Source organism: Elaeis guineensis, chromosome 3 (assembly GCF_000442705.2).
Source record: "Elaeis guineensis isolate ETL-2024a chromosome 3, EG11, whole genome shotgun sequence".
NCBI classification, from domain to species: domain Eukaryota; kingdom Viridiplantae; phylum Streptophyta; class Magnoliopsida; order Arecales; family Arecaceae; genus Elaeis; species Elaeis guineensis.
This window is the reverse complement of record NC_025995.2, coordinates 92,607,502-92,634,727: the sequence shown is the minus strand read 5'-3', so window position 1 is coordinate 92,634,727 and position 27,226 is coordinate 92,607,502. Positions and strand designations below refer to the sequence as shown.

The window sequence follows — 27,226 nt, the reverse complement described above, 5'->3', positions numbered from 1 at the left end:
TTGATAAGCCCATTAAAGCTTCACTTTGGAGGCAGAGATCCCGCCACCTCCATAAGCGAGAAAGAGAGATTCTTTTTACCTCCACCGGAGGACGTGCCCACCGGTAGCCATCCCATACGAGCCCTTCCATTCCCTTCTTTTTTCTTCGCTATCTCTCTTCCCTCTGATCTCCTTTTTCAAACGCATTTTTTTAGGGTTTGGCGCCCTGCATTGCGGAATTCTAGGGTTCCGGTCGACGTCCGAGATGTTTCTCACGAGGTGAGGCCTCATCGCTCTCGAATGTCGGGTTTTTACCTGGTTTTATTTGGTTCAGTGGTTCGTTGACTCCCATGGGATTTGGGTTGGGTTTGAAGGACGGAGCATGACCGAGGTATTAACACCTTCTTGCTGGAGGGAAGGCTGCTTCAGATCGAATACGCCATCAAGGCGACCAAGGTAATGTTTTCCCCATGTTTATCGTATTTTTTGGCATATAAATCAACAGACAGGGTCTTTTCGAGTATTTTTCGGCTTTTACTTTCATTTTTTGGGATAGTTGGGGTCGACTGCGATCGGTTTGAAGACAAAGGAGGGCGTCGTTCTCGCTGTCGAGAAGCCTTCTCCTCTTCTGGTATTTGTTTCCCCCTGTATTTTAATTCAATGTTTTGCTCTTGGTACTGCGTTGTGAATATTTTAGGCTTCTAATTGATAATCTGAATTGGGTTTGTGAATTGGATTCTCTTTTTAAATAGTGTTATTTCTGGGGATTTCCTTATAGTGGAGAGACGTGATCTGTGGATTGTAGGTATATTGTTCAAATTTCAAGTCAGTCTGGAGTCTAATGAACTTAACTATTTTGGTCAGGAGCGTTAGGAAGTCTTATGATCTTAGCCTCTTATACACCGCAAAGGAGTTACTTTTTTTTTTTTTTTTTTTTAATACAAGCATGCAGTCACACCACTCTAGTGTGAGCACAGCCTATAAAGTCAGAATACAAAAGATTCTGCAGGATCGGCAGGCATATCTCACCCTATCTCCAGGTCTAGTTTTCGGAGTGCTTTGCAACATAAAATACGACTGAATCTGCATGCTGTTCGCCTCCTAAAAAACATGTCGGACATACACTGTGATTGAAAGACGAAGAGCAGTCCAGATGTCACGGAGAAGTGGATGGGCCTCTAGCTACTTCATGTTGTCTCGGATCCATTTGATAATAGTAGCAGAATCTTTCTCTATGAAAATTCTCACCATCCGTAGCTGCTGCTTGGTATAGTAATGCGTGTCCAGACGACATGAAGCTCAGCTTTCGGGACAGAAGGCTCAAAAAGATAAGAACCCTCCACCGCCAGCAATCTGGCATCCGGGCTCCGGATAACAAAATTCGTATTGCCTCTACCATCCTTGACACTGCCATCAAAATTTACCTTGACAACTCTCCAAGGAAGGGGCTTCCAAGATATGAAAATAATCCTCCAGATCACTGCAGGAGCAACATGGGAGTCCTAGGCATTAGGGGCGTCAAGGGATAGATTGGCATCATCGAAATGATTATACTCCACAGCCAAGCAGATGACTCTCTCCAACATCCGGTGAGCAGACACCACCTCTTTTTCGAAGATTAAGCTGTTCCTAGAAAGTCAGATCTGATTGATGATGTAAGCCATCCTACCCCCATAGTACAGATCATCCTCTCAGCTATACCTTGACGGATTACATCTAGGGAGGACTCCAGCTAGGGGCCACTGCTTGCCTCCTAAGATTGGTCGATCGTCCTCCTTTAAATCAGCCTCGCCTTCGGACACCGCATAATGACGTGCTCCATTGACTCATCTTCTAGCCCGCAGATCGGGCAAAAAGCTTAAAGCTTCATGTCCCTGTCTCTGAGAAGCATGCACATCAGAAGCTAGTCCTAAGCAACCTTTCAGAGAAAGAGCCTTATCCTAAGGTAGATGACCACTCTCCAAATCCAAGCAGCCTCAATCCTTCCATCCATCGATGGCTTACACATCTTGGATAGGTCCCTCAATGGAACCTTAGGGCAATAAGAGCGGTCCCATACCCTCAAATCCTAGCTGTGATATACAGAAATCGGCATGGCAAGGATCTAATCAACGAGCAGACCATCAAAGAACTGGGTGACATCCTGAGCTCTCCGGTCCCTACTATTGGCAGTGAATAAGTCGCAAACATGTAGATGGTCATCCATCTCATTGTTGATGTAGGTTAGCCAATGGAAAAGAGACAGACTGGAAATTCAGGTATCCTAGCTCACATGAACTGAAGTCTCATCCCTAATCAACCATTTGATCTGGGTCAGAGCTATTGAGCCACGGGCACAAATTTTCTTCTAGATGAAGGAGCAACCATAGGTAGCCTAGATCTGGGATCCCTAACTCCACGCCTCATACTAGGCTGCTATCACCCTGCTCCACAAGCAATCATGCTAGATAAGAATCTAGCAGCATGCCTAACGATCATGACCTCCCTCCTAACCAACAGGGATTGAATCGCAAGACCCCCATCTCTCATAGGCTGCCAGACCACCTTTCAGGACAACAAATAGATCCCACAACCATCATGTCCAGAGCCCCACAAGAAGTTCTGGAACCACTACTCCAACCCCTTGAGATAAGAGCTCGGCACAATCGTGTTCGTCAAGATATACACCGGAATGGAGCTTAGCACTGATCTCACAAGAGTCATCCTATCTATCATGGAGAAGGCATTGGTTTGCCAATCCTCAGGCAATCTTGAACCCACTGCTCCATGAGCATGCAGTCGGCCCTCCAAAGATGCCTCCCCGTGATAGGAACATCCAAATAGGTCAAGGCCCCTGTCTGCTCCTAGATCCCCAACCTATACCGAATTGCCTACTTCACTTAAGTCTTCGTCCTGGGGCTGAAGATGATTGTGGACTTCTGTAGATTCACAAGCTGGCCAGAGGTTCAACGATAGGCCTCAATAATGGTCTCAAAGCAGGAGTTACTTATTTGGCAGATCAATGGGAAAGAAAAAAAGTAGCCAAGAAAATATGTTCTACTACACTAGGAAAGTCTCCTCAAATGATTATTGCTAGATACTAGAAGCTTAAGGCACAAGTAAGCATGCACTTGGTGTTGGCCAGCTTAGAGATTGGAGTTTGAATTTTTGGATGCTTAACAAGACATGATGGTTTTTTGTTAGCAATGGTGGATTCATTTAGGAGAATTCATCTTGTCAATTGAGTTTTGATTGTTTTAAGCCTTTAGCTTTCCAGAACTACTAGCCTCTATTTGGTATGAAGGATGGATTGGAGGATGGATAGATAGGGAAAAAAGGTTTGATGAGAAAGAGGATGGATAGATCTTCTATTCATTTTTTTGTGTTTGATGAAACATGGAATGATGGATGGAAATAATTCTCTCCTCTGTTTGATATAAGAGAAATGAAAGGAATGATTGATGATATTTGTATGATATTTTTAGAAACTATTCTTTGATAAAAAAATATTATTATTATCAATTTATAACATTTATTTATACTAAAGAAGTTGAGCAAAATATAAATTTATGATCTTTATAATTTATAATTATATATAAATATATAAATACTTCATTTGATATAATAAATAATTTTATAAATTAATTATATATGAATAAATTTATTTATATATTAATTATATAAATAATTAATTAGTTTATAGTCTAATTTAAATAGTTAAGTAACTTTATACAAATTCTTAACTTAAAAATGTGAATATAAATTAAAAAGAAGATAATTCTAATTATTTACTTATAATTATAGAAATTATGTGCTAAAATTAAAATAGCTAGTAATAAAGTTTAATAATATAGGGTAAATAGTATAGGTAAAATAAAAATATATATAAATAAAATGAATGAAAAAATGACAAAGTGTTAGGATTTTGTCAAAAAGTTAATAAGGGATAATTTTATCAATGTAAAAACCCATCTTGTACATGCTCCATCCATCCTTTACTCTATCCTCTCATTTGGGAGGATGCAAATTGGTGGTCCTTGGTAGATGGGCAATCCCTCCTGTTCATCCATCTTTCCTAAGATTTTTTAAACCAAATAGTGAATGGAGGTCATCCATTCTTTTAGTCCTATCTATCCTTCCTCTTATGGACCCAACCAAACACAAGGTTTATTCTGGGGGATGCTTTTTTTGAATGTATTAGATGGTGGTCAACTAAAGAGTGAACACCCCCAAGAGTTCAAAATACATCAAAAACCAAGATCGACGTGATAAAATCCCTCTCATATATAAGGTGCACCACGACCTTTCTCTGAAGGCAGTCCAATCCGCTGCATGATTGGCCAGAGGATGGCATTGATAAACACTTAAATTAAGTCACTAGAAGCACTCAATTTTATTTAATTGCTCCTTATTTATTAAAAATTTGATGCTTTCTAGTTTATTTTGTAGATAATTGACAGATTGAACTTAATTAATTTGATTATGTGACACAGACACAGACGTGACACGGATGCAGAATGGCACTAAGAAGGAAGATCCAAAATAAAGAAGAAAATAAGGGATATATGCGGCATTAGACCAAAAGAACAAATTCTCTTTGGAAGAAGTGGATGCATGAGAAGACAAGAAGGTGGTGCATTGGCTACGGCTGGGTCAAACATGAAAGGATCAAAATCATGTGATTGTGGGCCACCCGCTATACATGTAAAGCGGTGGGGCCAATGCACATTAAATGCACCACTTTGATTCCTTTTGGCTGGGCGTGAGCTGGGAGCTTGAGCATGCGCGGCCTGAAGCGCGATTTTGGAGCAAATGCGGGAGCTAGAAGCGACACGTGCAGAAAGGAAAGAATGCAGAGCAAAGTGTGGATGCAGTGTGTAGGTGTGAACACGGAAGACGCCACACGGCCGTTGGAGCACTAGCTGGATGCGGGGACCCACGTGGATGCACGATTTTGCAAAGGAAAGAACACGAAAATGGGATGCGACTTGTATGGAGCGAGCGCGATGGGCTGTTGGGATGCAAGCAAATGCGATCTGAACGCGTGATATGAAGTCTTTAAAAGGAAGGCTGCAGGGAATGAGAGGGGATCATCGAATATTTTCTCCTTCCATGCCCAAAGCCCCAGAGGTTGCCATTTCTCCATCTCTTCTCCCTCTCCCACTTCTCCATGCCACCAAGACTAGGGGAGGTCCTAACTTTAGCATTCTTCTTCTCCACCAAATCTTTGCTCCCCATCCTATCCTTCTTCCCATCGTCAATCCGCTTCCAAGAGGGGTTGGAGTTTCGCATCAAGAGGAGCACTGGTCCAAAGGTTGCTGTCAGCAGAAGGATGAAGATATCCACCATGCGCGGCTAGTTCCCTTCTTCTCGAAAAAAAGACACACATTGTAACAAATTTGCTTTAATTGTTTATCTTTTGTATTTTTTCTATTTTACATCAATGAATGATTTATCTTTGAACGTGCAAAGTTGTTTGTTTATGTTTTAAAGTTAGATTTGGTTAATTAAAATATTTTATACTCCTTAAAGACATGCCGTGATCCAAGGATACAGTGCATACCAAGAGGGGATAGATTATTCTAAATAACCAGATCAATCATTTTTTAATTTGTGAGTCAAGATAAATAGCATATTTTTTTAAGGGACGAGCCATGACCTAAGGGTACAATTCGTACTCGAGAAAAAAATAAGCTATACCAACTTGCACCACAAAGTTTACTAAGTGCACCGTAAAAAGGATCTAAAATCTATTTATAAAGTAGAGTTAGATTCCCGAGGCTGTTCTTATTTAATTACTTTTATCAAATAACTTAGCGTTAACTTTAAATTTCTTGCAAAGTAATATTTAGTTCTTACATCACATCTATTGCGCTTTAATTTCACTTTCGAAATAACTGCCCGAGATCCCTGTGGATCGATATCTAGTCTCACCACTTCTACATTATTAGTTAGACCAGTTTAATTATCTTTGATCATCTCACGACAAGGCATATCAAATTTTAGCACCGTTGTCGGAGATCTTTGGCACGGTTGTTTCAAAAAAAAAAAATCTAAACTGACACCTCATAAGCTATTTAGAAAATTAGAGATCTAATCATAAAATCTAAAAAGAGAAACAAATTAATTTAATTTAGTCATGATTGTGTGCTAATCACGATGCTTGGACATCTTGGTTTGTTGCATCTCATCTCCATAATTAACCTTAAGGGCATTAACCCATTAATCAAATAAGGCAGAGATTTGATCATCCTTAGTCTAAAAACCACATCATTCTATATTAACCCAAGCCTTAACTTTAAAATCAATTAGACGTCAGCCCTAGAATTTCGAGCTCAATAAGACAAGAAAGCCCTATAGTTGGATCGGGTTCAGATTGGTTAATTGCTCAGTGTCTAAGGCAAATGGTTCAGGGACCCTGATCCCGAAGAAAGGTGGTTCACTAATTAAGGAATGTTGTGAAAGCACAGAAAATCTTCCACCAATCTTACACTTATCTGGCCGAGTCAGTTAGTCAGTCTTAGGCTTGGAGTGCTCAAAGGCGGTCTTGGAAGTTAGGAGCTGTCTAGATCTTGGTTAACCTTAGGTAGAAAGTCCATGCTTATTTAACTTGATTGCAATTAACACCCAAACATTAACTAACTTCTCCCTTCTCATAGATTTAGGACTCTTAGATTCTTCTCTTTAGAATTCTTTCACTTTGTTCTATTTACTAAAAAAAACAAAAAAAATATAAAAACTTGAACGAAGGTTTGCTCTGAATTACAACTGTGGGGGTGTATGCTTGGTCGATCATTACGACCGGAAATCCAACCTTTAGACCCTGAAATAAAATGAACCATCAGAGCCAATCGAACTAGAATTATGGACCGCAATCACGAGACTGATACACCACGACAGTTGAAGGAGTACTTCACTCCTTCAACATATACCTACTCTTCCTGTATACAAGTGCCTCCTATAGAGGCAGTCCAATATGAAATCAAGTCTAGCGTGATTCAGATGCTACCATCTTTTTATGGACTTGCGAATTAGGACCCTTACAAATATCTAGACGAATTCTTAGAAATTTGCTCAATGGTTAAAATCCGACACTTCTCTGATGATGCTCTCAGACTCAAGTTGTTCTCATTTTCCCTGAAAGACAAGGCTAAGTATTGGTTGAACTCCTTAAACACCGTAACAATTTCGACCTAAGACTAACTTCAGAAGGAATTTCTTAAGAAATACTTCCCTATAGGAAAAATTAATCAAACTAGAAAAGCCATTACAAGTTTTTCTCGGATGGATAGGGAGATGTTCCACAAAACATGGGAGAGATTAAAAGAACTGATTAGAAAATGTCCGCCCCATGCCCTACTTAAGTGGCAACTAGTGCAGTGCTTCTATGACGGTTTGTCAGAAAAGCATCGGCAAATGATTGACTCTTGTGGTGGAACATTCATGCTCAAAAACGAGCATGAAGCTTGATAGCTCTTCGAGACATTGAGTGAGAACTCATTACATCACATGTCGGTTGCCCGTAGACCCTTCCATAATAGGACTTAAATGAGATGGAATATATGAGGTAGGTCATTTTGTAGATATCTACAATAAGGAAGATGAACTATCTTGAAAACTTGATCGATTATTGCAAGTCGGGCACACCTCATCCCCATCTGCACAATTACAAGATGTTTGCACATTCGATAGGTGATTGTCCAGCCGCATACCAATTTTCTGAGCTTGTTCAGGAGCAAGCCCACCAAACCCAAATCCGAATGGCTCCCAGACTAGGAAATGATCTGTACTCAAATACTTATAATTCGGGCTGGTAGAATCATCCGAATTTTTTTTGGAGACCACAACCTGTGGCCAACCCAACCTCATACAGGCCCAATCATCAGGAGACACGGTTCAGAAATATGTCATACTCTCAGTACCCGAATGCCGCACAACCCCAACCCCCTCCTAGCAATCATAGTTCTACTTTTGAGTAAAAGATGTTGCAAGCACTTAAGGGGCTGGAGGTGAACACCCAAATCCTTCACTCCCACATAGTCCATTACAAAGCTAGAGACCCAGATAAGTCAACTAGCCACTGCTTTTAGTAGAAGGAAGGAAAACTTTCCAGCCAGCCCATTGTAACCTAAAAGGGTAGTATATGGCTGAGAGCTCCACTGGCCCTGAAACCTATTCCAAACATGCGAAATCTGTAATGATTCTTAGAAGCGGGAAAGTCTTAAAGCAGCCAGAGAAAACCAAACAACTAGAACAAGCAGTACCGACCAAGTCAGAAAAGAAAAGCACTGAGGAGCGGAAGGAACCAATTACCCAGCATCCGCACTTAAGGCTCCATTCCCAAGTGCTCTAGAATCCCCTCTGCCTCTCGTCGATTACCTTAAAAGCAGTGGCTAGTTGACCTATTTGGGTCTCTATCTTGGCTATTGATTGAGTGTGGGAGTGGAGGAGTTGGGTGTTCATCTCGAGTCCTTTCAGTGTTTAAAAAAAGTTGTGGGTTCTGTGCATGTTATGGGTATGGAGCCGGTTTATATGCTCCCTCAGAATAACTTGGTCTTGGCATTAGGGGCCTAGTGGTAGGTTGTTGGGCCCAAGAAAAATTAGAATGGTTTCTCCAATTCGAATTATAGGTGTTGGAGTAAGGGTTGTGTCCTGGTCTAAAATTATTCTGAGCTTGTGATTAGTTTACTTGTTCATATATAAACTCAGAGAATTAGGGTGCAGTAGGACAATCATAAACAGCATGAGTAGGACTCGAACATATAGAACAAACATCTATCAAAGGTGTTGGTGGGGTTCTAGTAGGTACTACTTGCAGCAATTGATCTAATTTTTGAGATAATTCATCCATCCTACTGTGGATGTCCATTGAACGTCCAACTTCATAAATCCCATCATATTTAGGTCCAGTCATGGGAGGGTCTCTCCTGACAGCAGACATGTGGTGTAGTGAATTTTCACTCAAGGTTTCAAAAGGCTATCAGACTTCTGCTCATTTTTCAACATGAAGGTTCCACCACAGGAGGCATCAACCATTTGCCGATGCTTCTCTGACAGACCATCATTGAAGTACTGGATCAGTTGCCATTAGGGTACAGCATGGTGTGGACATTTCCTAATTAGTTCTTTCAACCTCTCCTAAGTCTCATGAAATATTTCTCCATCCAACTGGAAAAAATTAGTTATGGCCTTACGGATTTGATTAATCTTTCCTATTGGGAAGTACTTTTTGAGGAATTTCTCCTAAAGTTGATCCCATGTTGAAATTGTTATGGTATCTAAGGAGTTCAGCCAATACTTGGATTGTAACTGTTGAACAAATTTCAAAAAATTCATCAAGATGTTTGTATGGGTCCTCATTGGCAAGTCCATAAAAAGATGGGAGCATCTGAATAACACTAGATGATTCATATTGAACTGTCTCAACTGGAGGCACCTGAATGCAAGGAGAGTAGGTATATGTTGGAGTAAAGTACTCCTTCAACTGTCTAAATGGATCATTCTCTTGATTTCGGTCCATATTTCTACGTCTGTTGGCTCTAAGGATCATTTTTATTTCTAGATCAAAAGGTTGGATTTCTGGTCGTAACGATCTAAGACCAAGTATGCACCCTATAATTATACCTTAGAGCAACACAGAAAATTCCAATTTTTATAGGATTTTTTTTTTTATAGAAGTGAGAGAAGAGTGAAAGAAGTCTAAAGAGAAGAGCCTAAGAGTCCTTAATCTAAGAAGAAAGAAGAGTTAAAGTTTTTTTTTTTTATTTGTTAAACACTTACTTAAGCAAACTTCTATCCTAGGTTATCCTAAATCTGGACAGCTCCTAACTGTCAAAGCCGTCTTGGATCCCTCCAAGTCAGAAACTAACTAGCTAACTAGCCAGATAAAGATAAGATCGATGGGAGGTTTTCCATGCTTTTGCAACGGACCTAATTAAGTAACCACCTTTCTTCAGGCTCTTGTTCTTGAACCTTTTTCCTAGACACCAGTCAACTGGCTAATCCTGACCCAATCTAACTCTTTCAGATGCCTTGTCCTAGTGAGCTCGAACACCTTAGTGGTCAACATCTAATAATTTTAAGTTAGACTTGGGTATGCAAGATGAAGATTGTGGTTTGTGGGCTAAAGAGGGGTGATGAAGTTTCCACCTTATTTAATTAATGGTTTAGCCCTTAAAATATATTATGACTATGCAATGCAGCAAATCAAGATATCCAAGCTTGTAATTAGCACACAATCAAGATTAGTTTGTTTTTGTTTTTAGGTTTTGTGCTTAGGTCTCTAGTTCCCTAAATGGCTTATGAGATGTCAATATAGAGATTTTTTTTATTGATTTTGCAGCAATGTAAGTTTGACTAAGTAAACTGAGCAAGTTAGAAAGCACTAAAAATTAAAAATAGACTAAGAATAAAAGATAGAAAGCAAATAAAGCAAATTTTTTTTATAGACTCAAAAGCAACTATGCCACGATCCCGACAACGGCGTCAAAATTTGATCGCCGTCATAGGTATCAAAAATAAACTCACTCACTACTATGTAGATAGTGTTAGTCGAGATCGTATCCACAGGGATCGTGTTAATTGCGTTTGAAGGATTGGGATTTAAGTTAAAAGCAGGATAAAGATTGACAAATAAATTAAGACTAATTAAGATTGGTATTGAGTATGAGGATGGGTTCACAGAATCTTAACTACCTCGTTAGACAGCTAGTACTCTTCTTAACATGTCTTAGATTGGTATCTAATCAATAAAGATATAACCTATCTTAGAGAGTACGTTCCATACCCTAGGATCACGGCCTGTCCCTTAAAGTTATAGGTTAGTCAAAATTATTAGATATGAAAGATAAGAAATTCTATCCAAATATAATCTATCCCAAGAGTACGAACCATACACGTAGATCACGGCTCGTTCCAAGGGTCATAAACTATTCCAGATAAAAATTCTTATGCAAGAAAAATAAAAACATAAAGATAAACGCAAGCAAAATAGATCTTTATTGTATATTAAGAGAGAAATACAAAAGATTTGAAAAGGAAGCATACTGTCAAAATAAGATTATAGCGATTTTCTGAACGTGACAACTAGCCGGCTATAGGGATACTTCTCGCTGAATCCTTCATCTTGGGACTCTGAGAACTTCCTTCCAACGATTGGAAGCAGGAATCGAGAGCAGGAGAAGAGGTTTTTATGGAGGAGAAGAGGGCTTTAGGTTGGTTGTTGGGAGGTTTGGAGATGGAAAAGGGGGTGGCGTGTGATGGATTGTGGAGGCTTTTGGGTGTTTGGATGGCTAGCCTAGGTGAGGCATGGAGGAAGATGGTGGAAGCGTGGAGAATGGTGGTGGCCGGTTCGTTGTTTGTGGCGTGGAAGGATAAAATATTCGATGTCTCCTTTAAATAGAGCTCCAACCCATGTCAGCCGTGTCTCTGTTTTTGCATCCCAGGCGTGTCCTGCATCTAGGCCGCTTGAACCAAAAGTTGCTCGCTGAAATTGTACCCCCACTATTCCAATCCGCGTCAATCCGCGCACTTGTCCTGCGCATTCAGTCCGCATGAATTCAAATCGTGCCCATCTAGATCCGCTTCTGATTGAATCCGCTTACTATGGCACCCACATTTGAATCCCGCATCTCGCGTGCTATTTTTGACTCCCGCATCCCGTATCCCGCGTGTTGTTTTTGACTTCGCATGCATGCCAGCACCCACACAAGCCCACGTGCCAAAAACTTAGCCAAAAGAATCTCCTTCATATTTAATGTTCATGGCCTCACCGCTTTACATGTATAGTGGTGGGGCCACTCCATATGCTTACTAGCTTTACATGTATAGGGTGGGGCCACTCCCATTTAATGCTCCCACATATGTCTCTTTGCTTTGATCTTTCTTAAATTATCATCACCCAGCCAACGCACCAGTTCATCTTTTTGTTTTAATTACACATAGGTCCCACTCCCATTTAATGCTCCCAAAAAAAATCTCAAAAATAACTTCTTTTGCTTAAATTTCTGGTGTGTCCTCTCTTTCTTCACAATTTTGGATGTTATTCTATGCTCCTGCACATCCGTATCTGCATCACATAATCAAATTAGGTTCAATCTGTCAATTATCTGCAAAATAAACTAGAGAGCATCAAATTCTTAATAAATAAAGAGCAATTAAATAAAATTGAGTGCTTCTAGTGACTTAATTTAAGTGTTTATCAGGACATTTCAGCGGAAGAAAAACTATAACAAAAGTGCTGCAGAGTGGGTTCTACTGGCGACTCTATTCAAAGATGCACATGAATTTGGCCGTAATTGCTTAAGATGTTAGCAAACAGGAAACATTTCAAGGAAAGATATGATGCCCCTGTCTCTTTCTAGTAATAGAAATTTTTGATGTTTGGAAAATCGACTTTATGGGACCCTTTCCTTCTTCGTTTGGATACGAGTACATACTGGTTGCAGGGGACTATGTATCGAAATGGGTAGAGGCCATGGCAACCCAAATCAATGATCACAAAGTGGTGATCTAGTTCATTTAGCATAATATCTTTAGCCGGTTTGGGTGCCCAAGAGCCATAATTAGTGATGGGGGTGCACACTTCACGAATTAGCACTTCGACACATTAATGAAAAAATATGGGTTAACTTATAAAGTTGCCACACCCTATCACCCCTAGACAAGTGGCCAAGTAGAGGTCTCAAATAGGGAGATCAAGCATATTTTTGAACAAACGATAAGGCCCGATAGAAAAGATTGGTCAATACGTTTAGATGATGTACTATGGGCCTACCGTACTGCCTTTAAAACACCTATAGGAATGTTTCTTACTAGCTTGTTTTCGAAAAAGCTTGTCATCTGCCGGTCGAATTAGAACACTGCGCATTTTGGGCCATACGGGAATTTAACTTTGACATGAAAAATGCAGGTTCCAATAGGAGATTTCAGTTGAATGAATTAGAAGAGCTACGAACAAAGCGTATAAAAGTGCTAGAATTTATAAGGCTCGAACTAAACGTACCACGATAAATTCATTGCACGAAAAATGTTCAAGCCCAATCAGAAAGTGTGGCTCTTCAATTCTATGTTGCATCTTTTCCCCGAAAAACTTCACTTATGTTGGGATGGACCCTTCATCGTGATCTAGGTATTTTCCCATAAAGTCGTAGAACTCAGAGATCTTAAATAGGGAAATACTTTTAAGGTAAACAGCCAGCGTCTAAAATCATATTTGGAAGGAATCAATGATGGGGAACTATTGAATTTGTTGATCTGGTGGATCCAGTCTAAGCACCGCCATGATACTCAGCACAGTCTGGTTGAAGATTTTAAACTTAGCATTTTTGGGAGGCAACCTAGTTTATGCATTTTTTTCAATTATCTAGCTTCTTTTCTTTTTATAGAAAAATCCGAGAAGGGCAATCAGCCAAGTTGGGGGGAGATCCCATCTAAGGCCCAAATGGAGTCACAAACAAATCATGCCCACAAAGGAAGAACCTCTCACCCAACAATGAACGAGCACATCGAACTCAGGTGGTATCCTTCCTTGCAATTTCTTTCTCTATTTTATTCTACTTTGTTATTCTCTTCTTCCATTGAGGACCATGGAAATAAAATTGGGGGGGAGAATAATTAAATTAATCAAGTCCTTAAGTATGACCATAATAAGTTTTGTGTACCAGATGTTGTCTCAATTTGAAGTTAATCGGACATTCTAATTGATGAATGATTAACAGTTTAGATAATTTTAAAGATATTGAGGGACAAATTATTAAGGAAGTCCAATAAATGGCAAGGTTTAGATCAAAATAAATTTTGGAGTGATTTTAGAACCTTCTACCCAATGATCTCAATGAAGGATCTACTTCATGAGGATATAAGTGGAAAGGTCAAAGTATGTCTAAAATCCATCTTAAAGTCTACTTAGATTGATAAAATAGGTTTTTAGCATCTCTCACTGAGTAACCGGGCTCCTTCGTCTAAGTAAGCGTTATGATTCACGTCAAAAGATAAGAATATGAAAGAACCTTTTGTAAAGTCAGTCTTAACTCGTAGTCTTTTTTATTTGAGTCAGCAAGTCTGAGGGATGTTCTACATCTAATACCCTAAAGCTAATTGGTTTAGAAGTTATTGGCTTAAAGCTTGTTATAAGGTCAACTAGAAAGCTTAAAGGGTTAGGACATTGCACTGACTATACAGATAAATAATTAGTTTAAAAAAAAGAAAAAAGAAGAGAGAGAGAATGAGGGGACTAAACTGCAAGAAGACACTACACTAAGCCTACAAGTTAGAGGACTTAAAAAAGGAGGTGGAAAATTGGCGAAAAAAAAAGTTTAGAAATTTCTATGGACTTCACTCAACCACTAGATGGGTAGAATTGATAATCCGATGAAGTATGTCTTTAATAGTCTAACCGGATATCAATTGCCTTTAGGAGTGCCAAGGATAACTTTTAATTCAAGGATAGGTCGGTACATATTTCTAATTTATCTACTTTACTTGAGGACGAGCAAAGTTTAAATAGGGAGGGTGTGCTAAACACTTAAATTAAGTCACTAGAAACACTTAATTTTATTTAATTGCTCCTTATTTATTAAGAATATGATGCTCTCTTGTTTATTTTGCAGGTAATTGATAGATTGGACTTAATTAATTTGATTATACGATGCGGACACAGACGTGACACGGATGCGGAACGGCGCTAAGAAGGAAGATCCAAAATAAAGAAGAAAATAAGGGATATATGCGGCATTAGACCAAAAGAACAAATTTTCTTTGGAAGAAGTGGATGCATGAGAAGACAAGAAGGTGGTGCATTGGCTATGGCTGGGTCAAACATGAAAGGATCAAAACCATGTGATTGTGGGCCATCCGCTATACATGTAAAGCGGTGGAGCCAATGCACATTAAATGCACCACTTTGATTCCTTTTGGTTGGGCGTAAGCTGGGAGCTTGGGCATGCGCGGCTTGAAGCGTGGTTTTGGAGCAAACACGGGAGCTGAAAGGGACACATGTGAAAAGGAAAGAATGCGGAGCAAAGTGTGGACGTTGTGTGCAAGTGCGAACGCGGAAGATGCCATGTGGCCGTTGGAGCACTGGTTGGATGCGGGTGCAGTAAAGAATGCAGAAATGGGACGTGACTTGCATGGAGCGAGTGCGATGGACTGTTGGGACGCGAAGCAAATGCGATCTGAACGCGTGATATGAAGTCTTTAAAAGGAAGGCCGTAGGGAATGAGAGGGGATCACCGAATATTTTCTCCTTCCACACCCAAAGCCCCGGAGGTTGCCATTTCTCCATCTCTTCTTCCTTTCCCACTTCTCCATGCCACCAAGCAAGGTTCGCTGTACCGGTATCGGACGGCATGCGGTGCCGGATCGGTATGGTACGGTACTAGTACCGTACCATACCGACATACGGTACACCGAGGCATATCGGTCCGGTACCGATACACTATTTTTTTTGATTTTAAATTTTTTTTTTGGATTTTTGAAGTTAATAATTGATAAATACAACCTCAATATGGCATTATATTGCATATTATTGACATATTTGGGTTCAATTTGGAGTTAAGTTGCGGTACAAAGACTCTTGATCCAAAATTTTAAACATATATTTATTTACATTATATTTCAACTATGTCATCTTAAAATTAAAAAAAATATATAAAATACGTATTAAAATGTATCTAAATATTTAAGTACAAAGCGCAATAACTGATATACGAACCTTAAGATGTACTCTGCATTTAATTTCTTGTCGAGTGTCTGTGACGCTCGTAGATGTCTGGATCATCAACATAGTCTGAAGGGATATTAGTCCAACCCTCTAGTCAAGCTGCACCGTACTCTCGAATATTCATCATCCCATAAGGCATCCTCTCTGGATTGTAAGATATCTCAAACCTCTCGTTAAAATTCTGACTCTGAAAAGTATCCTCGAGATGATGGTATGGTTGTGGAAGAGCCCATCCAAATATGCCAGTAGCAAAATCTAATCCGTAAGATGCTTCAGGCTGCATAGGATAGTAACCACTAGAAGATGATGCCTCAAATGCACTATATGCATATGGATCATAAGGTGGCTGTGGATAATAGGATCCATAATGCGAGGATGATCCAGATACATCCATGGACCCTACTCCACGTGCAAGATCGTCCGTAGTATATATATATATAATTAAAATATATGTAAGTATAACAAAACACGATAGTTTAATGATAATTAAAATAATTATATATAATTTTAAAATAATTTTAATAATTATTTTAAAACTTATAAATTCAAAATAAATATGTTATATGCTTCAAATAATATTTTTAAATTAACTAAGATATAACACTATTTTATATATTTTTTATTTTATAATTAAATTTTAATTTAAATAATTAAAAAAATAATTTTTTAATTTCAAATATTTGAAAAAAAATTTAAATTAGATTTAAGTAGCTTGAACATTCTAAACATGATTCCAAACTCTAATTTTTTTCCCTAAAATTTATTTTTTTAATTAATAATAAATAAATATTTAAAAATATTAAAAAAAATAATTAACGAAAATTAACAATTTTGGTGTCATCGTGTAGATCTTCCAAAGATCTATCACATATAATTAAATCATACCAAAATCATAAGATTTTGGCATGATTTTCTCCTATTTTTATTATCTCATTTTTATCCTATTTCTAACAACAAAAATAAAAAAAAAATATTTACTAACAAAATAACAGATTATCTTACCTCCGATCAAAGATTAGCCTCTTCTCAAATCACTCCAATTTCACGAAATTTTGCCTTCTTTTCTAATTTTTTGGAGGTTCAATGATTAAGTTGCCCACGACCATGGGTGTTCTCTGAGAACTCTCAAAGAACACCGAAAGTCTGGTGCTTATTAAAGCACCAGGCCCTCCCCCATGTGAAGTGGGCCACGCCCATTTCTCTCCCCCTCCCTCCCCCCAACCACGTGAAAAAGCCCCTACCTTTCCCTTCCCCCTCCCCCATGTGAAATGGTCCCTGGGCGGTACGGTTCGGTTCACCTCGAATCGACGGCGAACCGAGCCGTACCGCCCGGTTCCGGGCAGTATGGCCCGAACTGCACCGAACCGGGCAGTTCGGTGCGGTTCGGGGTCATTTTTCGAAAAACAGGCCCGAACCGACCGGTAAGGGACCGGTCCGGCTCGGTACTCCCGTACCGAGCAGTTCGGCGCGGTACGGCAAACCATGCCACCAAGACTAGGGGAGGTCCTAACCTTAGCATTCCTCGTCACCAAATTCTTGCTGCCCATCCTATCTTTCTTCCCATTATCAATCCGCTTCCAAGAGGGGTTGCAATTTCGCATCAAAAGGAGCATTGGTCCAAAGGTTACTGTTAGCAGAAGGATGAAGATCTCCACCGTGCCGGCTAATTCCCTTCTTATCGGGAAAAAAACACGTTGTAACAGATTTGCTTTAATGTTTTATCTTTTGTATTCCTTCTATTTTACATTAATGAATGATTTATCTTGGAATGTGCAAAGTTGTTTGTTTATGTTTTAAAGTTAGATTTGGTTAATTAAAATATTTTATACTCCTTAAAGACACGCCATGATCCAAGGATACGGTGCGTACCAAGAGGGAATAGATTATTCTAAATAACCAAATCAATCATTTTTTAATTTGTGAGTCAAGATAAATAGCATATTTTTCTAAGGGACGATCCATGACCTAAGGGTACGTTCATACTTGAGAAAGAAAAAAGCTATATCAACTTGCACCACAAAGTTTGCTAAGTGCATCGTAAAAGGGATCTAAAATCTGTTTACAAAGTAGAGTTGGATTCCCGAGGCCTGTTCTTATTTAATTACTTTTACCAAGTAACTTAGCATTAATTTTAGATTTCTTCCAAAGTAATATTTAGTTCTTACATCACATCTATTGCACTTTAATTTCACTTTCGAAATAACTGCCCGAGATCCTTATGGATCGATATATGGTCTCACCACTTCTACATTATTAGTTAGACCAGTGTAATTATCTTTGATTCCCTCACGACAAGGCATATCAGGCACTTCATTTGTATCTGTTAAGTTTATTACATCTTTTTCTTGTGAAGTAAATGCTGAAATCAGATAGTCTGTAGTGATACTGGGAATGTTTGCTATCGAAAAGGTCTGCCTGAAATGTTTAAATGAATAAATGCTTTTTAAAGGAAAAAAATGATTGAAGAATTGTCTGTTTTGAAGGTTTCCTGTGAAGGTAGAAACCAAGACATGGCTTTCAGAGCTAATAACATCAGAATATTTGGATGAAAGGAATGGTCACCATATCTTTATATTTGTTAAGGAACAATCTCCAATCATTTTAGTGTGCAAGAAAAAGTTCAGATGACCAAAATCATTCATCTCAAGTGGCACGCTGTTGAAGTGATGATGGTGTTATAGAAGGAGATCATCATGAGCAGCACTTCCATATTATGGTGATGACTGCATGAGTAGAACATTCATGAAACTTGCTCAGTCAGAGCCTTCTCAAGGGAAATATTTGAATCATCGCTGTTGTTAGTGGAGAGAGAATCATCAACCTGACTGCTCTTGATCTTTATTATGCATGGTGCAATTCTTCATCTGGCTATACTTGCCTCTATGAACCAAATTGATATTATTGTTTCTGGAGGCATCCAGGATTCTTCTCTACCTTAGAAATTATTGGTGGGTATGCTTCTATGCTTGAATTAAATGCACTTTACACAAATTTACTCATTTTTTCTCTTTTTAATACAACAAGGTAGCATCCCAGCCACTGCAGCTACTTGGTTTTGCAAATTCACCTAATTATCAGTCTGATGTCAGCTGTATTTGTTGTGAGCCTTTTTGTTTCCTAAAAGCAATCTGGTGGCATCTATTTAAATTGAGCTTAATCATCCTATCTAAGGGGAAAAAGTTTCTGCTGCACCACTTAGCATTCACATTTTCATGGATTATCTGAAGACCATGTCACAGGTCTGACACCAAGTTAGTAAATAGTTAAAAATGGTGTTCTGGTGTTTTCAACTTTATTTCATTCCATTACTCCATAAGTGCTAGACACTTGTACAAGCCAATCTATCCAGGCAATTGTTTGACAAATTTGGACACTGATGGATGCTCATCATGTACAGCTTGAATTTTGTATCTGATATTAGATTGTCTTCTAGTTTGACTACTCTTTCACCTTTTGCATATTTGCTAATTTTTTATCTTCACAATTTTGTTTCTATTCTTGTTATTCAAGTCTACAGATCAAATTGTAATAAAAAAATTGCATTACAGGACATTGATGAACAAATAGGTTGTGCTATGAGTGGACTAATAGCTGATGCTTGCCCTCTTGTTGAACATGTGCGTGTTGAAAGCCAGGTATTGATTCATCATCAGTTGCCTTCCAGAGTAGCTTTGGTGCTATAGTATTTATAAATAACTAAATTAGTTACCTGATTGTCAGAATCACAGGTTCTCATATGGTGAGCCAATGTCAGTTGTGTCTACTGCACAGGCTCTCTGTGATCTTGCCCATAGGTTTGGTGAAGGCAATAAAGAATATATGGTAAACGTCGTTAATTATTTCAAACCTGACTAACATCTGGAATATGTTAATCCAAATTATACCTGAATAGGATGCACGACATTGGGTTGGGGTTGGGAGGAGGCTTTAGATGATGCAATTCCTCTTCTGAACAGTATTTTGCAGCTGATGGAACCCATAGCATGCTATACATGATTAACAAAAGACTGTTCAGAACTCTAGAACCGTAATTGCTTTTTCCTTTTCAAGTGCATTTGGTCCCCGTTAATTGATATTTCTATGAAAGAATTTGCCTTTGTCCCTTTCTGCCATCACATTGTTTAAGATGTTGGATCTCCCTTGCTATGCTTTCTGATCCTCGTACTCATTTTCTTTGCAAAGTAGGCTGAAACCTTATTAGGGCATTTAACCCAATATAGGGTGCCATTAAATCTTCAACTTTAGTAAAGAGGAAAATACAAGCATTTTTGGCTAATTCTGATATTTCTCATGTTACTTTATTTATCAGAAACCTCTTCTCCTTTTAGAAAAGTAATTTCATGAAAAAGAATAGATATTAGTTGTATTCACAATAGAGTTTTTTTTCTTATATTAAATATTATTCTTTTCTGCAGTCACGTCCTGTTGGTGTGTCTCTCCTAATTGCTGGACATGATGAGAATGGGCCTAAGCTTGTAAGTACCTAGTTTCTTGATATCTTGATTTTCAAAGTTTTGATGCCTTACAATTTGGTGTATTTGATTTTGGTAATAGTATTTCTGTTAATTGATCTGTTTGATAGACTGGAGTTTATCTCTTTAGATTGTAGGAGTAGGTCGGCTTCAGCCATCTGTCTGTTTTGAATGCATTAGATGCTTAGTAAGAAAGATGGTACATATCCAGGATACCATTTAATTGCATAAAATTAAACTTTTCTAATGAAGCTGGAAGCTGTAATGCCATACAAAACAATTATCTGGTGACTAGTCATAAAATGTAAAGCTCAATTCTAATATACTTGAACTCTCGAAACTTACTTAACAGGAACTATATGTATGAACATCATTTAAGCAGCATATTGGAATCTCCTATTGCCGAACATACTGATTCCTTGGAGTATTCTTGTTATGTCTGGTAGCAACAAGTAGTGTTACTTTTAGAGATGTGTACTAAAGGTTCTCAAATCATGCATTAAGGTTAAAGATGTGTTTCTGAAATGCGTTCACTAAGGTTGTTGGCACTCAAAAATATTCCCAAAATTCAATTTTCTCTTGCACAATATGAGTTCATTTTCATATGTCAAACTAAATTCTTGTTATAAGATATCTGTTATATATAGTGGGAGAGGTAAAGGAGGTATACTTTTGCTGTACTAGGGAGAAATTGGTTGGGATTTCAACTTAAGAAATATATCTTCAGGCCCATAGTATATATCTAGTGGATTTAAACCATTCCAATCAAAGGATTTAAATCCCGTGGGATGAATGTGTCCCAGTTTCTCCATCGAACAAGATGCCCCATTGTCTCATCTCGTCTCAACATCAATCCCGGTCATGCATCTTGATAAATATCTTCCATTCTTCTCCCTCTTTTTTTCTTTCTTTTTTTTTTTTTCTTTCTTATTTTTTTCTTTTCCTCTACCTTTCTTTCTTTCCTTTTTCTTTCCTTTTCTTCTCCCTTCCTTTCTTTTTTTTATCTTTCTTTTTCTTTTCCTTCTTTTTTTCCTTTTCTTTATCTTTCCTTCCTTTTCTTCTTTCCTCTTTCTTTTTCTCTCCCTATGTGGATGAGTTTCAGAGTCCCAAACCTATCCCGATCCCATTTTTTCATAAGAATGGGATGGGACGGCCGTGACACTCTCCATCCTGCTAGAACGTAAAACCTTGATTCCAATTGAACATATGAATTTATCCTATTAGAGCTTTATCTTTCATCTAAACAACTAGCATGTGTTATAGAATCATCTATCTAGTTTGATTCACAATGTCACAACTGTATTTGACCATCAAGGCCAAATAGTGCAGCCAATTTTTGGTAAACAAGCTAAGGAACAAATACTAGGCCATTTTTTTCAGAACAGGATGCATGGAGGAAAATTTAAAAAATCGATAATTTACTTCAAATCAACATTTACAGGGAAAAATTAGAAAAATTTAGAAAAGTCATAGACATGTTTGACCATCACATTGTAAATGTCATGTTTCTTCTGTTTGTTGCAAAAAAATTATGGTGGCTTATGGTTTTAACTCATAATTCATGACAGAAGAAATTCTTAGCTACATCTCAAGACCACCCATTTGATAGTTCCATACTTGTAACATTCACTGCCATCATCTAAGTTGCATAAAGATGTGGATAGAAGTGTGCTGCATTTGTGTATCTTAAGATATAGGTGGATATGAATTCATTTAAAATGGAGGGTAAGTAGTCCATGATTCCTTTACCTATAGCTGATGTAGGTTCTGTTAGATCCTCCCACTAAGTAGCAGGTATAGCAATTAAGTGTTAACCACCAAAATAATACGTGTTTCCCATGCATGATGTGTAATTGTTTGCAGCTGCATACATAACCATGATGTTCCATATCCCCAAGTTATTAAATTTACATGCAAAATGTAGGACCACTGGTTTGGATAACAACTCTGTAGCAGGTAACATTTACAATGTAGTACAGATATCAACTAGATAGCAGGTAAAGTTTGCAGTGTAAGGATTTACTATGTATGAAAGCACACGCATTACTAGGCTGCAGTAACCACCAGCAAACATTAGCACCGCAACCATCAATCTTGTCATTCTTATCATCCTTTGTTGCCTTTGTGGTGCTTTTCATTGATCATTGAAAAACTAACTATGTTCTTTCTTCCTTGATCTAAGCTGTAAGGATCCACAATCAAAGTTATTAATACTATCCACAAGTATCTTCATCAAAGCCAAATATGCTGGCTTTTCTTTCCATCCACTCAGCTCATTTTTGGTTCAGAATAACGAGCCCACCATAAAGTGGCATACTATTACCATTTAATCTCCAGCTCTCAAAATTCTGATGCCTCCTGACTCTCAATCTTACATTGTTGTGGCGCAAAGCAAACCTCTTTCTTCCACTGGTGCATTAGTTTCCAGATTTGGTCTTGGATGGGCTAAAAAAGGAATCTTCTGCTAGCCATCCTCCCATTCACTACAGGAACATTGTTTGACATAGGAAATTCATCACATTGTTCCTAAGTGCCTCTAGCTCCAATTCCTTGTTCAGCAAGGTAAGACTTCATGAATATAAATAATCAGCTTGCTTATAATAAATATTACAATTTCATGAATACCACAGGTACAAAATTACAAAATTAAGTATCAAGTGATTATCTCTTTCATGAGAAGACATATGCCAAGGACACCAAACCATGTTAAAAGCTATGTACTTTTCTTTTTTGTACATGAAAAAGGTTGCTCCTTCTGTATGTCAAACCTATTCATAAACTCCACATACCTATGGAAAGGACTAATGATACACTATTTTTTTGGCACAATGACAGAAAGCAAAGTAAATTGAGTTCATTTTCATTTATGTTTTATCATCTACGGGGATAAACTCCATTGCCTTTTATACATAAATGAATGAAATAGCTTTTCGCACATGCATACATAAATATAGTTTCCTTTTGCGATGTATTTACTTTTCTCACATGCAATATGCAGATTTTACACAAACCCATCTGGCACATTTTGGCAGTGCGTTGCAAAAGCAATAGGATCTGGTTCAGAAGGAGCTGATAGCGCCTTGCAAAAGCAGTATAACAAGGTATGTCGATTTGCTTGATCAATTATATTTTCTGATAGTTATTATTGTATATTTCGAGCTAGTCACCCACCTCCGGGCTTCTTTCAAATACTCAAAGCCAAGCAATGTACTGGGTGATTGTTTCGAAGTTATCGTGCAGGATATAACCCTCCAAGAAGCTGAAACTACAGCACTCTCAATCTTGAAACAAGTGATGGAAGAAAAGGAAGGAATATTTCCTTATTATTTTGTTTCTTTTCCTTTTCCAGACCATCAAAATAATGCTGATATAGGATTTTGCTTGTTGTTCAGGTAACATCAAAAAACATTGGCATTGCAAAGGTGGCTCCAACTTATCATCTCTATTCTCCTTCGGAGATTGAAGCTGTCATCAACCGCCTATAAAAGAATTTATACTAATGCTTTCAATATGTTCTCTCCCATTAACTGTTTGATATCTGCTCTGCATGTTGGAATTCTCTTTCTGAATTGGGGAAAGTCCAGTGAGAATATTATTCCATATTTCGGATTTTGTTTGCACTGATCATCTTCTCTTGCTTGTGCTTGCACTCCCTGACATTTTGCTTTTGGGTAATTTGCGAAATAGATATAGTAACCAGTCAGCTGGCAAGTATCATTCAGGAAAATGTGTCATGGCTTCCTTTGCTTTCAGTAACCAGTTGATCAAAAAGATATAATTGACAGATAGACTTTCTTTTGGACTGAAAAGTCAAAATATTGTTTGATAATGCAAACTGATGCTGGTACTTTATTTTCTTCTCCAAATGGACCAGTTCTCTCATTATTCATCACCCTTGACTTTGACACTGCAGCCATGGGAGGAGACCCTTTTTTGATGGATTCCAAATTGTCATGATTCTTAGTTGTGTGACTATATAATTTATCTCGCTGGATCTTACTTTTGCCTCTTTCCTAATGAGTTTGTGATGGCATGCGGGTTATATTGGCTTATACCTTTTAGTAATGATTACTTTTTCTTGCACTCAAATTGGTAGAGGCCGTTTGGCATGGAGTTTTGTTCTCGTTCTAAAAATTTCTTTATGATGTTGTAAAAAGTGTTTTGGCTTCCACGACCATAGAAGAATAACTATTAGGCCATGTTGGGAATACCAACGGAATAAAGCCTCAATTCGGACACAGAAGATGGTGATTTTAGGCGAAGGTCTGTTCTTGTGTTGACTTTAACGATACAAATTGAGAATATTCTCGATCATGAACTTGTTTTGATAAAGCAATCAATTTTTTTGATAGAATAAAGTATTCATTCAAGTTTTAGTTAAATAGGCTGCTATTTTCTAATGAATAATTCTTTAATCATGAAGTTCCTAACAAATTGCAAATAATGTACTTTAGAGGAACATGTATAAAGGGAGTTTTCTAATGGATCATCAAAATTGAAGGCATGTATCTGCTAGGGTATTGTTGGGGCAATAAATAATTAAGATAATATGGCACGATGAGGTTCATCTAGCTTACCATCTACGTGATGGCTCGAGCACCTTTAGAAACTCTCCGAGATATTCCGGTGAGACCTTCAAGCTGACTAGAAAAGCTGAGACAAGCATAAAGGCAATTGATCGCAAGGCCTTGCGATCACCTCAACTCAATCTGACGATCAGTTAGTTAGCTTGGTGATCGGTCAAATCCGAGCAGAATCACCTCATGGTAAAGGCTGTCCGATCCTTCTGCCTAAATGTGGATGGAGTTTTAGCAATTCTATCATATGCCTTGGTTATAGCATGTCCTTAAGTTATTGCATTTGCATCAGCAAGTACAGCATGATCTAAAATTTGTTGGGATATAATTCACTACGGGATCTTAGCTATAAAAATATCCGAATGATACTCCATGAACCATGAAGAAAAGAAGAGAGAAAATGAAAAAGTATACTCTGTTACTCCTCAATTTCAGCATTATTGTTCTCCTTTCATTCTTCATTATTTTTTACTGAAAAAATCTTTCTCTAATTTAAACATCGAAGGATCCGATCAGAACCAATGTGGCGAGCTCTCCAACTCTTGCCTGTTATCTTGTAGGTCCATGCAGATGGATCATGTAAGCATCCAAGATCGGCAACAGCAGGTATTATTCAAAGATGACAACATTCTCTTTCTAAAAATTAAAAAAATCATGCTCTTTTACCAGTTACATATACAGTGTCATCATGTTGGTCTGCTTAAATGTGAGGATGAGTGGACGCCATTATCATCGACAAGGTTCCGGACTTGTCTAGATCTGCTCTTTAAAGAAATGAATGAAGTGGGGGATATGCCTAACCAGGCTACGAAATTATTGTTCATCTGGTGTCGGAGAGGCATAGTCCTCCAAAAGGGTAGCATAGGGGCCCCTTCCCTATGTTTTATTCATCTCACCACTCTGTACCTTTGGCTTCATACAGTAATTTACCTTCAGTTCTTTTCCATCTCATTCGGTTACTCTAACTCTTGTCTTCATCTTTCTACCAGATTAGATTCCCCAGTGCATTTGTCTCCAAATGTGTTCCCAGCTCTACTGCTTCACTGCCTCACTCTGGAAAAGCAGAGGCTCTGCTTTGAATGCTCATCTACCAAAATACATAAATGCCCATCATTGCATTGGGTCACTCCAGTTTTCCAGAAATCCCCCAATATTTTTTCGGATCCTGCAGAACTGATAAAAACCCACGAAGTATTTGACAATTCTTTTGTTCATTGTGAAAATAGACTTATGATAAAGTTGAATTTTTTTTATCGTACCATATCACAATGGCCTTTTTTTTGCATAGAAGTATCATAATGACTTGGAGATAAATTATTATCTTTTTAATGTATGTTGGTCAATTTTCTTCAGTTAACACGTACAATCACATCAAGTTTTTTAAATATGACTCTGATTTGAGAATTCACTGAAGCCACAATGAAAACCAAAGTTTTTTCAATCTCTTCAAAAATTCCGTTCTGTATGAAAAACTAGGAACAAGATTTGCAGCCATGGTTAGGGAGCAAATAGAATGAACAGATATGGTAAGATATGACCAAAAAGAAACTGTGGATTCTCCAACATGAAACCTTTTGCACAGCTAGACTCATCCCTTTTATTAATGGATTTGGGTTGTCCCTTTTTAGTGAACAAATGATCTTCTTTCATGACATCAACCATTAGATCGCATCCTGTATGGACCTTCAAGCACTCAAAACTCCTTCATTCATCTATCTGCACAAATCTCAAAATAATCATTTCATGATTCAATGATAGATTCGCATGAAGGAAGGTGCATCCTTCTTTCGTGTAAAAGGGAGTTCTAACAAATCGCATGTGATCTACGCCTATCCCCATCGCCCAATATATCATCTCCCCCCAAGTCCTGGCCCCTGCCTGCACTTTGCCTTTATCTTTTCCTCCTTGTTCTCTTCCTCTTGGAAAACCTCTCTTGTCCACACCTAGGGCATCTGGGGTTCTAGTCTTCTCTCTAGTATCCTTCTACTGGGTCATCCTTTGGAAGAAGGAAGGGTGTCAAAAGTGAATCAAGGGTCTAAACAAATGAATGCTAATGCAATTGCTAGTACTAGTGCTTGTATATAAAGTTTAATATGGTTTTTTGCGTGCCTGCAGAGAATGACACCAGGGCTGTAGAATTTAGCAGAGCTACGGTGGTCCCTGCTGGCACTGAATCCCTTTGATAGCGGGATGGGCATCCATCATTAAATAAAGGATAAATTATAAAAGCCCACTTGATATTTATGTTTATTATATTTATATCTAACGGTTTGATAAATATATGCTTACACCTAATTAAATTAATAATATTTAAATAATTATTTATTATATATAAAAAATTAAAATTATCCTTTTCACCTTCTTATCAGCATCCCATCACTCTCTCCCCGATGGCGACCCCACCGGCCGCGCCCTACAATAGGATGGGAAAGATGGAAGAAGAAGAGGTGGAGGAATAGGAGAATGAATTGGGAGGAAGAGAAATTATTGTAGGTACA

General features: G+C 38.2%; 1 protein-coding gene and 2 non-coding genes across 3 annotated transcripts; 2 read left to right on the top strand and 1 right to left on the bottom strand.

Annotated features, from left to right (window-relative positions):
• On the top strand, window positions 1-24,591 carry LOC105041995 (proteasome subunit alpha type-5). Its single transcript, XM_073253992.1, has 9 exons — window positions 1-103; window positions 195-258; window positions 354-435; window positions 536-610; window positions 19,228-19,314; window positions 19,400-19,501; window positions 20,095-20,154; window positions 23,184-23,252; window positions 23,392-24,591. The coding sequence occupies exons 2-9, from the start codon at window positions 245-247 to the stop codon at window positions 23,545-23,547; spliced, it is 645 nt and encodes a 214-aa protein (XP_073110093.1). The 5' UTR covers window positions 1-103; window positions 195-244; the 3' UTR covers window positions 23,548-24,591.
• On the bottom strand, window positions 7,211-7,316 carry LOC140856798 (small nucleolar RNA R71). Its single transcript, XR_012140400.1, has one exon. It is a non-coding gene; the product is annotated as a small nucleolar RNA R71 (small nucleolar RNA).
• On the top strand, window positions 9,053-9,158 carry LOC114914053 (small nucleolar RNA R71). The gene has a single exon (XR_003800486.1). It is a non-coding gene; the product is annotated as a small nucleolar RNA R71 (small nucleolar RNA).
• Window positions 24,592-27,226: the final 2,635 nt, after the last annotated feature.